At 48.1% G+C, this 12,637-nt stretch overlaps 1 protein-coding gene across 1 annotated transcript in view; it reads right to left on the bottom strand.

Moving 5' to 3' along the window:
- Positions 1-12,637, bottom strand: part of PAPPA (pappalysin 1) — a 195,709-nt gene that overhangs the window by 89,464 nt on the left and 93,608 nt on the right. The window contains exons 8-9 of the mRNA XM_053281794.1: positions 10,745-10,873; positions 7,515-7,606 (exon numbers count right to left, since the gene is read on the bottom strand). Of these exons, the coding sequence (XP_053137769.1) occupies positions 7,515-7,606; positions 10,745-10,873 (221 nt within the window). The remainder of the gene's footprint in view (positions 1-7,514; positions 7,607-10,744; positions 10,874-12,637) is intronic.

The raw sequence follows: 12,637 nt of genomic DNA, 5'->3' as shown, positions 1-12,637 counted from the left end.
CCCGTTTATCATCACATCAGGGGCGGAGCCAGCCGAGCAGCGGCCTAGGTCCAGCCCCGCCCGTCGGCCCCTTTGATGGCATCCATTGCGCGTGATGTTACGCTCACAGGGTGTGCCCCGAACGAAACACACAGACCCCGCCCACGCTGGACCACATAATCCCCACACACAAAAAACAAGGGCGTCCTGTAAGCCACTATGAGAGCTTTTTGTTGGAAAGCAGCAAATAAATAATAAATAATTGTTTAATTAATTAATTAATTAATTAATTAATTAATTAATTAAAATAACTATTTACAATCTCACACACACACACACACACACACAACATCTGGGTATATGTGGTCTAGTGTCCTTCTTCCTTCCATCTGCGTTTGCATGTTTCTACCCCTACATGCCTTCAACTCCTGCTAACTGGGCAAAGAGGCACCTTTTAACGTGGTGATTCTCTTTATTTAGCAGGGGGAGAGTAACTGGCCCTATCCACCCCCAGCACAGCATCCCTCCAGTGACTGTTGCTGGTGTCTATCTTGTGTGTTTTTTTAGAATGTGAGCCCTTTGGGGACAGGGAGCCATCTATCTTATTTATTTATTATTTCTCTGTGTAAACCACCCTGAGCCATTTTTGGAAGGGCGGTATAGAAATCAAATAAATAATAAATAATAATAATGAGGAGGAGGAGGAGGAGAAGGGAAAAGGTACCCAGAACCAAGGAGCCGGGGTCTGCCTCTTCGGTAGCCTGGTGGTTGACTTACGATATTCCCAGGAGGTTGGTCCACCCAACAAGTGGCTGGAACAATGGTCAAAGTTGGGCGAACAACACTTTGAAACCTGCACTGCTTAGAAAAGGGGAAACAACCACCCTCCCACCCCACCAACACACATACACCCCACCCCATCTCAGTGGGCCGGAGGAGCAGGAGCCATTCAGACCAACGGGGCTTGTTAATCCACCAGGAAAAAAGGGCCTGTCACTGATGGGCAGAGCTATGGAACGCATTGACATGCAGTGCCTGTTCTGTGCAGGGGTGTGAGAAGGAGCAGGGAGGCAAAGTAAGGACGCTGCTCAGCATGAATATGGATGGCCATCCATCAATTTATTTTAAGCACATTACCCCTCTCTGACAAAGGCGAGAGAGCAGGAGGGGAAAGCCAAAGGAAAAGGAAGGACGTAGGAAAGTGTGTGTGTGTGTGTGTGTGTGTGTGTGTGTGTGTGTGTGTGTGTCCCTCCCAGCCTCCCCCAAAAGGGCTTCTCACAAAAGCTCATGAATATTAATCGCTTCCCTGAATGCACCGGTCTACCAAAACAATAAGGGCAGTGGGGAGGGTTGGGGGAGCAGGAGCCTTGCTTTATTAAAGGGGAGGCGAGGGGTGGGTCAGAGCCACCCAAGGGGGTCTTCTGGAGGCAAGGAGGCCTCACCAAAAGGAGAGAGAGAGGCGGGCCTTTGAGAGGAGGCGTCTGCAAGATATTGGCAAGCTGTGGAAAAAGTCACAATTCATCCTTGAGATATTTCTCCCTACTGAGAGTAGGAGGAGTGCCGAAAGGGGAAGACAGTTGCGTAGAAGAGCGAGTCCCCCCTACCCGTGTATAAAATGGGCCCATGCATTCATAAAAGGCCATGGCGTGAGCTTCCAGTGCATGCCTTTGTCTGGACAGGGCTGTAGTTCGGTGGCAGAGTATCCGTTTTGCACGCAGAAGGTCCCGGGTTCAATCCCTGCAAGCATCTCCAGGCTGGGCTGGGCTAGTGGTCGCAAGCATGACTTGTCCCCTTAGCTAAGCAGAGTCCTCCCTGGTTTGCATTTGAATGAGAGACGAGAAGTGTGAGCACTGGAAGAGATTCCCCCCCCCCAGGGGATGGAGCTGCTCTGGAAAGAGCATCCAGGTCACCAGTCCCCTCCCTGGCAGCATCTCCAAGACAGGGCTGAGAGAGACCCCTGCCTGCAATCTTGGAGAAGCCGCTGCCCGTCTGGGTAGACAATACTGTGCTAGCTGGACCAAGGGTCTGACTCAGTATTTGGCAGCTTCCTATGTTGCTAAGGGCCCTGCGCCAGAAGTCCAGGAATGCTCCTGCCAGTCAGTGTAGACAATACTAAACTAGACGGACCAAAGGTCTGACTTGGTAGAGCATCAAACACGAAGGAGGGTCTATAGTTCAGGGACGGAGCATCCCCTTGGAATGCAGAAGGTCCCAGGTTCCCTCTCTGGTGGCATCTCCAGGTAATGCTGGGAGAGGCTCCTTGGACAGCAGCTGCCACTCTGTATAGGCAATCCTGAGCTAGATGGACCAAAGGTCTGACTCGGAATACGGCAGCTTTCTACGTCCCCTCTCTTTCCATGAATGAAGGGAAGTCGTTTAAATCTTCCATTAGCCGTTTGTAGAAAAACACAATTTCACATCCGGTAGTTTCATACACCACACAGAACCATGCTTCATTGAGTTTCACGTCAGCCCGTTTGTATCGCTGAACCCCGTCAGTCCACAAACCGTGGTTTATTCCAGGCAGTCAGACTATGGTCGGAAACCAAAGTCTGAAGCGGTCCGGTTTGACCTAACCATGGTCCTCCTGTGATGTGTGAACTCGCAATCATGGTTTGATCAAACCATAGGGCACTAACCCACTAGAATATCCCACCAGGATTGGAGCTATGTTTGATATCCTGGTTTGTTAACTGCGGTTTCTATCTGGACGAAATGGGGAAACGAGGTTTCTTAGGAACAGCCGCTTCCAGTCTGCTCACAGGAACATAGGGAGCTGCTGCTACAGAGTCAGGCCCTTGGTCCATCTAGCTCGACACGGTCTACACTGACTGGCAGCAGCTCTCCAAGGCTTCAGGCAAGAGTCTTTCCCAGCCCTACCTGGAGATGCTGCCAGGGACTGAACCCAGGACTTTCCTGCATACAAAGCAAGTGTTCGGTGATCCCATCCCTTCCCCTCACACGCCAGCAACAGGAGGCAGCCAGAGTCCAAGGGGATACGCCAACCAACAGGACTCTGTTTTGTAAGATCTATGCCAGGCTGATGTCACTGGCCCAATGGCACCCAGCCAGGATTTGAACCCAGGTCTCCCTGTGTCAAGCTCTTGACTACAATCTCACCCTAGCTCTGCTCACTAGCCTTAATCTTGCGAGCCAACAGCACGGATTACTCTCTCTTGCTCTGAAAGTGTTCAGGGCTGGAGTGAGTTCCAAACAGGGTTTAAAAGAAGAAGAAGAAGAAGAAAAAGGCAAGAAAAAGCAAGACATTTGCACCGGGGGGGGGGGCGGAGAGGGGAAGCCAGAAATAAAACCAACACAGACTCCTCATTCTCTCCCATCATGCGAACAAACATGCTGCTCTTAGATCATAACGACGGGGGAAGCGGTGGCCGTATGGCACGGGGGCATCTCAGGCAAAGGGGCTACGTCAGGCTGTGAAGCGAGCCCTTCCAGATGCCAGAGTGAATTGATTTATTTACCCCACCACGGCCCTCGCAATTTAGTGAGAGCATCACAGAGGAACAAAACCCTATTAATCTTCTCTGCTTGCTTTTCTCAACTTTGTCTTTGGAGGAGGCCTGACGGAAGACTTCAGGGTTTCTTCTCCCTTGCCTTCCCTGGTCTTAAGGGCACTGATCCAGACCTTATCTGGTTAGAAAGGGTGGGGAGGAGAGAGGGAAGGAAGGCCGGGGAGTCAGGTTTTTATGTTATTGTTCACCGACCAGAGACGGAAGTTTGGAAAGGATGGTTGTGACCACTGGACGGGACAACAGCAACCCTCTGTCTCTAAAGCACCCAGCACAGGTCACAACAATCACACTCGTCTGCCCTGCACAGCAATTGTGCAAAGTTCAAAAGGGGGAGAGGGGGCACACAAAGCAAAGGAAGAGGACCAAACACCATGCAGGGTAGGTGGGAGGGAGGTGTTGCGGGTCACTTTCCAGCCACAAAGTGTTTCCACTTTTCATCATATCCTCCCAGCAGGTGGATACTCTAGCAGGAGACCTTGAGGGAATTCAGTCCTGGAATCGATTAGGAACATAGAAAGCTGCCTCCTACTGAGTCAGACCATTGGCCCATCTAGCTCAGTATTGCCTTCACAGACTGGCAGCGGCTTCTCCAAGGTTGCAGGCAGGAGTCTCTCCCAGCCCTATCTTGGAGATGCTGCCAGGGATTGACCCTGGAACCTTCTGCAGGAATGCAAATGCTCTTCCACTGAGCTATGGACCCATCCCCTGGGGGGAGGGATATCTGACAGCAGATAATGCTCACACCTACTGATTGATTTATTTATCATATTTTTATACTGCTTGATATGTACATCTCTGATATGTGATCACCCTTTAAAAGAGGATCAGACAGTTTCATAGAAGAGAAGTCTATAAGCCATGATTAAGGGAAACCCCCACGTGTGCCACTGAATACCACATCAGAGTCTGCATTTGTGCTGGGAATGCCCCCATACTGAAATTAACATGAGAAAGAAAGAGCATCAAAGGCTGCTGAATTTTCACAGCCAATGCCTCATTGGGACAACTGCTAGGATCCGTGTCCCCAGCTTAGAAAGTCAGTGTAGTATAGTGGTTAGAGTGTCGGATTAGGACCGGGGAGACCCAAGTGTAAATCCCCATTCACCCATGAAACTCACTGGGTGTCTCTGAGCTAGTCACTTCTCTCCATACCTAGCCTGCCTCACAGGGTTGTTGTGAGGATCAACGTAAGCATGGACACCACTCTGTGATCCTTGGAGGAACAGCAGGATATAAATGCAAAGAAATAAACAAGCGTGTTTATTTATCAAGGAGACATGCCATTCCTTTATAAACCAGCCCCATAAAACTCCAGTGCACTGGGGGGGGAGGTGTGTGTGTGGGGGGGGGGGAGCGAACAGTTCAAATCTCCTACCAAAATGCATTGGGAGTACCAATCCTGGAGACTGCCTATGGTGGTCGAGATGCATCAATATGGCGCCCATGCTGTGGGACGATCCATGGCTGTGCTACCAGCACAGATCTCTTGACATCCTCTATAATAAAGTGCCTGGGGTGTGCGCCCGTGTCCTCCGGTGTCTGTGCCCATGTCTCCCTCGGCCGCAGGCACCAGGCGGCCATGTTGGCCGGTTGGTTGGCCCGGCCGAGGGGAGCCCAGAGGCAGCCACGGGGAGGGCAGAGACGGCGGCGGGTCCAGCCCGGCCGCGGGGAGAGGAGAGGTGGCGGCAGCGGGTCTGGCCCGCCCACCGAAAAGGACAGAGGCGGCGGCGGCGGGTCCGGCAGGTCAGCAGGCGGCATTCTTGGCGGCGGAACTCACCACCCGCCCAGAAGGCCAAAGGCGGCGGTGGCGGGCGGCACCACCACGGAGGCTCCCCCCCCAACCACCGCGGAAGGCGGAAGGTCCGGCCGGGAGGAGGCGGCGGGGGAGGGCGGAGAAGGCAACTAGCGCCCGTTATTTCAACGGGCTGAAAAATACTAGTAAGAACATAATTTGTGACTTAAGAATGTAAGAACAGCCCTACTGGATCAGGCCCGAGGAGGCCCTTCTAGTTCAGCATCCTGTTTCACACGGTGGCCCACCAGATGCTGCTGGAAGCCGACAGGCAGGAGTTGAGGGCATGCTGTTACTCCCCTGCAACTGGTATTCAGAGGCATCCGGCCTCTGAGGCTGGAGGTGGCCCATAGCCCTCCGACTAGTCACCGTTGATAGACCGCTCCTTTCCGCCAGAGATACTCTTACAAATGGGATGCACAAGTGCGTAATGGGGGGGCTAAAGGACCTGAAAGGCCCCTGGGCCCCTTGAGGGCTTCGACATCTCCTGGCCATTGTGCTGTCAAGCCTTGCTAATCAAGGTCCAGCAAAGCTCACCAAAGAGATCTGGTTAAGCAATTATCACCTCTGAAAAGGGAGGCTAAAGTGCCTTTGATTCCTTTCAAGGGGGCTTATTAGCATCTCAAAGGGGATGGCAGTTCCCTCTGGCTCCCATGGGATCCTTCTTTGCCCTCTCGCCTCTGTTTGCAAGCAGGCTTTGCACATCACAGCCTTCCCCAGTGGCCCCTCCCCATCTATCGGGCTCCAGATTACAGGCCGGTCAACCAAAAGGCGGCAAAGCACAGAAATAATCAGCCCCCCCCCCCGCCTGTGTGAACCACAGGCAGGGATTGGGAGGGCTAAATGTGAGTAGCATCTAATCGGATGGGATGTGGCTAAGACATCACAGGAACATAGGAAGCTGCCTTATTATAGTGAGTCAGACCCTTGGTCCAAGCCATGCGCAAGCCACCCAGGCATCTACCAGCAGATCCCCCTCTGTCCTTTGCTCAGCCTGGAATGAGAACCCCACTCAGCAAATGATTGGCAGCAGGTACATAGACAGACACAGACGCAGGGATATAGAGGAAAACAGTGGCGCTCAAAGGGCATAGAAATGCCAAAAGGCACAGCCTGTGAGACTGTTATGCAAAGTTCAAATGCATGCAAAATAAGCACAGTGAAAGTTCGTAACTGCAATACTTGAGGGCAGCACGGTTTCCCCAGTGCCTGTACCAGGGGTGTAGCAAGGTTGGAGTGGGCCCAGAGACAAGATTTTAAAATGCCCCCACTCACTGAAACTCTGTTCATGAAGCAAAGAAATCTTAAATGGAGAACATCATCCTAAATTATTTTTTAAAAGGGGTTGCAAATTGTAGACGATGCAAGTCATTGAATGGTACTAGAGAAAGACATGCTGTTCTGGTAGCTCCAGGTCTTAACACTCACATCAATTTCGGAGGATGAATACAACTGAAGGAAGCCCTGGGCGGGTGCGCGGCTGGGGGAGTCAGTCATGTGACTTGCTTCTGGAGTGCCCCCCCAAGGCAGTGGACCCCCAGACAACGGTCTCCCCTTGCCCTATTAAAGTTACGCCCCTGGCCTGTACTACTGGCACCCGTTTGATTGTACTACCCGTTTGAGCATTGAATCTTAAAGTCAATCTCAATGGCCTCAAAGTCAAAGCAGCTAACATCACCACCAAAAAATAAAATGTAAATCGCAGTAATCAGAGGTGTAAAAAATGCACCGTAAAGGCCCAACAGAAGACAACCAGAACGCTTCCCAACTTCGACAGCAGTTCTGAAACAAAGAGGCTCTAAGCAGACACCTAAAAGCAATGAGAAAAGGGGCAGCATGAACCTCCTGGGGAAGTGAGTTCCAAAGGCTGGGGGCTACCACGGAAAGACCCTGTTCAGTGTGCTCACCAGACATAAGCCTGTGGAGCAGAGGCACCTCTTGAGGCTGAACGCCTGACCGCAGTACTTCTCCTGTCTTCATCAGAGAGCCCAAGTGCTTGACAAAACCACACAGCAGCCGCTATTCAGACTAATGCAGCACAGATGCTACAAAGGAGGCACAATTTTAGCCTATTTCCTCTGAAGCCCACTGTGCCTCCTGAAAATATGTCCCTGAGATAACCAATTCCCATATAAATTATAGATATAAATTGTTTCTCATGGAGCAAGCAAGGGATTAAAGCTACTTTGCCATGCCACCCCAAAGTAACTTACCAACACAATTGAAGGACAGCTCCTGCCTGCAGAAGAGGGTACAGCCATCTCCGTTGATCTTGTTCATATCATCACACTCTTCCCCAAGGTCTCTGCAAAAGAGAGACACAAGTTTTGGGTGGTATATAAATGCGCTAAATAAAGGGTTTTTTAATCATTTTTAACAGTTTTAACATTGTGTTAAATTATAAATTGTTTGAACTCTGTTTTAATTTGTACTGTTTTTATGGTAAACCACCCAGGGAAATAAGTTTTATGTGGCATGTAAATTGGTTAAATAAAGAGAGGAGAGGAGAAGGAGAGGAGAGGAGAGCAGAGAATATAGCAGAGCAGAGCAGAGCAAATGACAGCCAGATTTTTAAAAAAAAAAAATGATATGAAGGTCCAGAAAAACAAAATACCAACATGGGGACATTGCTATTTCTTTCTCCCCATTTTCTTCTTCTTACAAGCTGGTAAAAATAACTAGAATGCTGGGAAGAAGTGAAAAGAAATGGGTCTAAATATATCATGGGATGTTTGGATGGATTTGGTACACAATGGGAATTTGAGTTAATTACATTTAGTAGCAGCAGCAAGAACTGCAATCACTCATTTTGGATGAAGAAAGAGGTTCCAGTGATTTAAGAAATGTGGCAAAGCCAACACAGAGCACTATTAGTTGTTATAATAGCTTAGTTAAATAAATGTGAAATACATGTATTTTATGTTATTAAGTTCATTGAATTGAAAATAAATAAAATAAATCCTGTTCATTATAGAGAAGGGGAAACAACAGATTAAAAATCTCACTAAAGGGAAGAGCAGTATGCTCTCCAGGTCCCGATTTCATTGTCCTTTTGCAAACAAGTTCATACTCTGCTGTTCCTTTTAGCGGTTTCTATTTGATATATCTGAGGTCTTAATTTTGGTCTGCTGTGTGTTTTTCTTCTGTTCTGGTTGGTTGTGCATTGTTGTGGGTATTGTTTGGTTCAATTATGGTATGTTATTGCAAACTGTAGTTTTTCACTAGGGTTTGTTTTTATTGAACACCACTCTGAGTTCAACTTTTGAAAGGAAGGAGGCTTATAAATCTAGTGAATAAGAATATATAAACACTCTATCTGTCTACCTATCAGATCACGATTGGTTAATAACTGAAGTAGTTGCAAAATATGTTTCTGCTGCTATTTGTATTCTCCAAAAGACTCCTAACTGTTTTCCCTGAGCCACATTTAATGTCTTGTATGCTTATTTAGGCCACTTATTAATGCTTTGAAGGCTTTTAAAAACGGTTTTACCTTGAACCATGTTTGTTATGCTTATCTATGTTTCTTACCAGTTTTATTAAAGTTTTCCTTGCATTTATTCTGTTGGTTTATTGGCATCTTGTATTTTGCTGGTCAATAATAGATCATAAGAAACTTCTATTCTATTCTAGATAGCTTTATTTCAGTCATTGACCAGCAATCTATTCGTGTGTGTGTGTGTGTGTAGAGAGAGAGAGCGCGCGCGAGAGAGAGAGCTTTATGTTTCTGTATCATTGCTCATAACCTCTCATGGCAGTTTATAATGATTAAATAGATAATGGTTAAAGCAATGAGCAGCAGAACCAAGTTAAACAGCTAAAAGCAATTAAAACAACTGAAATAATTAAAGCCAACCAAATCCCTGGTTGAATTGGTATATCTTTAAAGCCTTCCTAAAGTCCACCAGAGAGGTCAATGCTCTTCTTCCGACAGGGAGTATGTTCCATAGAACAGGTTAAAATGAAATAAATTCTGTTCATTACAGAGAAGGGAGGAGGAAAGCTCAAAAACCGTGCTCGATTGAAGCAGGGAGGATACGGTTGTAAACGTCTATATTCTTTCTGTGTATCTATCATATTTCTATACCGCCTGATATATGCATCTCTAGGCGGTCTCTATTTACACAGTCAGAGCATTTGCTCCCGTTCCTCAGTCCCAGACTCCTTCAGGCTTGCAGCGCAAAACTAGCTGAGAGGTTGCCCTGGAAACCTGACCTCTCGTGAGCAAGCTGGAAAACAAACCTGGCCACGAGATCTCCAGGGACTTCTCGCTTAATGACAGCAGGGGAAACACTGAAAACATTTCTCTCTCCTGTGTTCATTTTCTTGCTTGCTTGCTTACTTACTTTTGCTTTCTTGCTTTCTCTCTCTCTCTTTCTTTCTTTCCTTCTCTCTCTCTCCTCCCTCCCTTCCTTCTTTCAGCAATTAAGATAATTAAAACATTTCTCTCTCGTATGTTAGCTTTCTCTCTCTCTCTCTCTCTCTCTCTCTCTCTCTCTCTTTCAGCAATTAACTGGAGATACTCTGAACACCTCTTCTTCTTCTTCTCCTCTCTCTCTCTCTCTCTCTCACACACACACACACACACACACACACTAATTGAAGATACTGAAATCATTTCTCTCTCCTGTCCTTGCCTCCTTCGTAGGATTAAACTGAAGATACTGAAAACATTTCTCTCTCCTATGTTTTCTTTCTTTCTTACAATGATTCACACCAAGAAATTTATTTTTAAGGAGGTGGTAAGAAAACAGGACTTCCACAAGCTTCAATTAAACACTACCCCCTTGAAGTGGGCTTGTTGGTTTCTCCCCCCGCCCCAAATGGGAGCTATGGGGGAACTCTATCAGGATCAAGACCACAGAAGGGGGTGGAGGGCTTCCTTCCACCCTTTGCCCCCAGCATGGACTTGATCCAGATCGGGTCCCAACAGAGCTGCTATTTGCAGGAAGAAGCTCATATCCGATCAACAGAGACAAAGCACAGGGCCGTGTATGTATGGGCACAATCCTGTGGTCCTGGCACCCTTTGTAAGGAGTGTAAGATGAAGGCAGCCTTCTCCTTGTGCTCACTGCAAAGTGTGCAGGGGTCAGTTTCATCCTGAAGAACTGCTGTGATGCAGCAGCAGAGGGAACCCGCCACCCAATAATCACCTGGGGTGATCACCTCACCTCATGAAAGAACCACTCCTGCAACAGATCAGGACTAAGCTTAAAAATGCAACTCAAGAAGTGGCTTTGGGGGTTTTGTTTTTGTTTTTGTTTTGCAAGTCCTTATTGCCATGAGAATGAGGGGATGTACCTGTAAGCTAATTACACCATCAGAACAGGGAGTAAGCACATGTGAATTACAGTATTGCAGGGACCCAAGTTATTTATTTCCAACGGGATCCCAAAGCGACCAGACCTAAGATCAGGCTGCATGGAGCCATTCCACTACTTACCTTTGGATAATTCCATCGCCACAGTAGCCGCTTCCGTGGACATAGACCAGCGGAGGGGAAGCTTCACTTTCTTCCGTCCCGGAAATGACAGAAACCCAGTAAGTGTATAAGCTGCCCGCTCTCACCTCACTGCAATAAAATAAAGGAGATATGAGCTGAGCAGGACAGTCGGTGCCAAAGAGCAAAAAGGAGAAAGAGAAAGGTTTGTGTGGTGCACCTCCCAACATTGTTGCCGGAGCTGGGTGTATGCAGAAATTCTGCGAGCACATGGCACTGATTGCGGAATTCGATTTCTTGACTCACTGTCATTTATTTATTTTTAATCAGATTTCAAGCCTTTATACAAAAGTTAGGTGGAGACTTTGCCAGACATCCAATTCAACCTTCAGGCAAAGAGTAGAACTAGGAAGTAGATTGAGTGCTCCCCTCTAGGGAATAGGGAGGAGCCATGCATGACTATTGGGTGGCACTCAGTTGGGTGGATTCATGGAGTAGGCAGACCTGACTGCCATATTTACATGTATTCATATATCAGTTCTACAGAAACGGACATGCTCAAAGAGTCTTCTGGCAGCTTAAAAAAGTCAAAAGATTTGTTTCAGTCCAGCTTTCCTGGACTGAACCCCATGTAATTGCATTCATGAAGGGTTAAATTATTCATCAATCAACAGATAACTAGGACAAGAAGAAAGGAAATGATAAGAGACAGGCAAGGAAGTGACTGACAGACAGACAGAGGAAAGAAATCTGAAAGCCAACAGCTTGGGTGGCTTTAAGAGGGTTTAGACAAATTCTGGGAGGACAGGTCCATCAATGGCTACTAGTCTGAGCACTATAACCCACCTCCAGCCTCAGAGGCAAAAGTAAAGTGTGCCGTCTAGTCTGTGTCGACTCCTGGCAACCACAGAGCCCTGTGGTTGTCTTTGGTAGAATACAGGAGGGGTTGACCATTGCCTCCTCCCGTGCATTTTGAGATGATGCCTTTCAGCATCTTCCTGTATTGCTGCTGCCCAATAGAGGTGTATCCCATAGTCTGGGAAACATACCAGCGGGGATCCGAACTGGCAACCTCTGACAAATGACAACCTCAAGTCATTTCCCTGCTGCGCCATTAGGTGGTTAGCCTCAGAGGCTAAATATCAGTTGCAGGGCAGTAGGAGAGAGGCATGCCCTCAGCTCCGGCCTGTAGGCTTCCAGTGGCATCTGGTGGGCCACTGTGTGAAGCAGGATGCTGGACTAGATGGGCCTTCTTGGGCCTGATCCAACAAGGCTTATCTTGTGTTTCCTATGTTCTCCATGGAAGAAATGACTGATAAACAGTCAGATATGCCAGGAAGGAGTCAGACAGACATGGGAAAGAAGAAAGGAACGAAAGAATAGACAGACAGATGTGTAAGGAAAGGAATGGAGGGAGGGACGGACAAGGGATGTAGCCACAAGTTCTCCCACAAGGAGCTTCACCTCAAATGTTGAAGGGGGGGGGCAAAAGAGGGGTTAAATTGGTCAATGTTTTTGCTGGCTGGCTCCAGTTTTCGGAGGGCAGGCAGCCAACTGTCCTCCACAAGACTCTCTAACCTGGGCGCTCCCCTGCAAGGTCCATGGTGAGCCTTGCCTTGGTGGATGGATTGGGAGAGATGCAGCAATGACAGATCAAGTCTCTCGGCCAAGAGAATTGCCCAGTCGCCCCTTCACCAAGGCCAGGAGCACAGATGACGCCTCGAGAGTTGGCAGGGGACTCCCTCTCTGAGGATCCTGAGTAGCTGTCCAATGGAAGCACCTTCTGGTGCCAGATCCACTTCAAAGGGGGCTTGGAGTGCCCCATTAGCATGGCATCGGAAGGAACAAGGGCTACATACATAAATGAAATGTCTGCAGCAAACTCGAAATGACCAT

This window comes from Hemicordylus capensis, chromosome 17 (assembly GCF_027244095.1).
Source record: "Hemicordylus capensis ecotype Gifberg chromosome 17, rHemCap1.1.pri, whole genome shotgun sequence".
Lineage (NCBI taxonomy): Eukaryota > Metazoa > Chordata > Lepidosauria > Squamata > Cordylidae > Hemicordylus > Hemicordylus capensis.
Note: the sequence above shows the minus strand (reverse complement) of the source record. Positions and strands in the feature narration are given on the sequence as shown.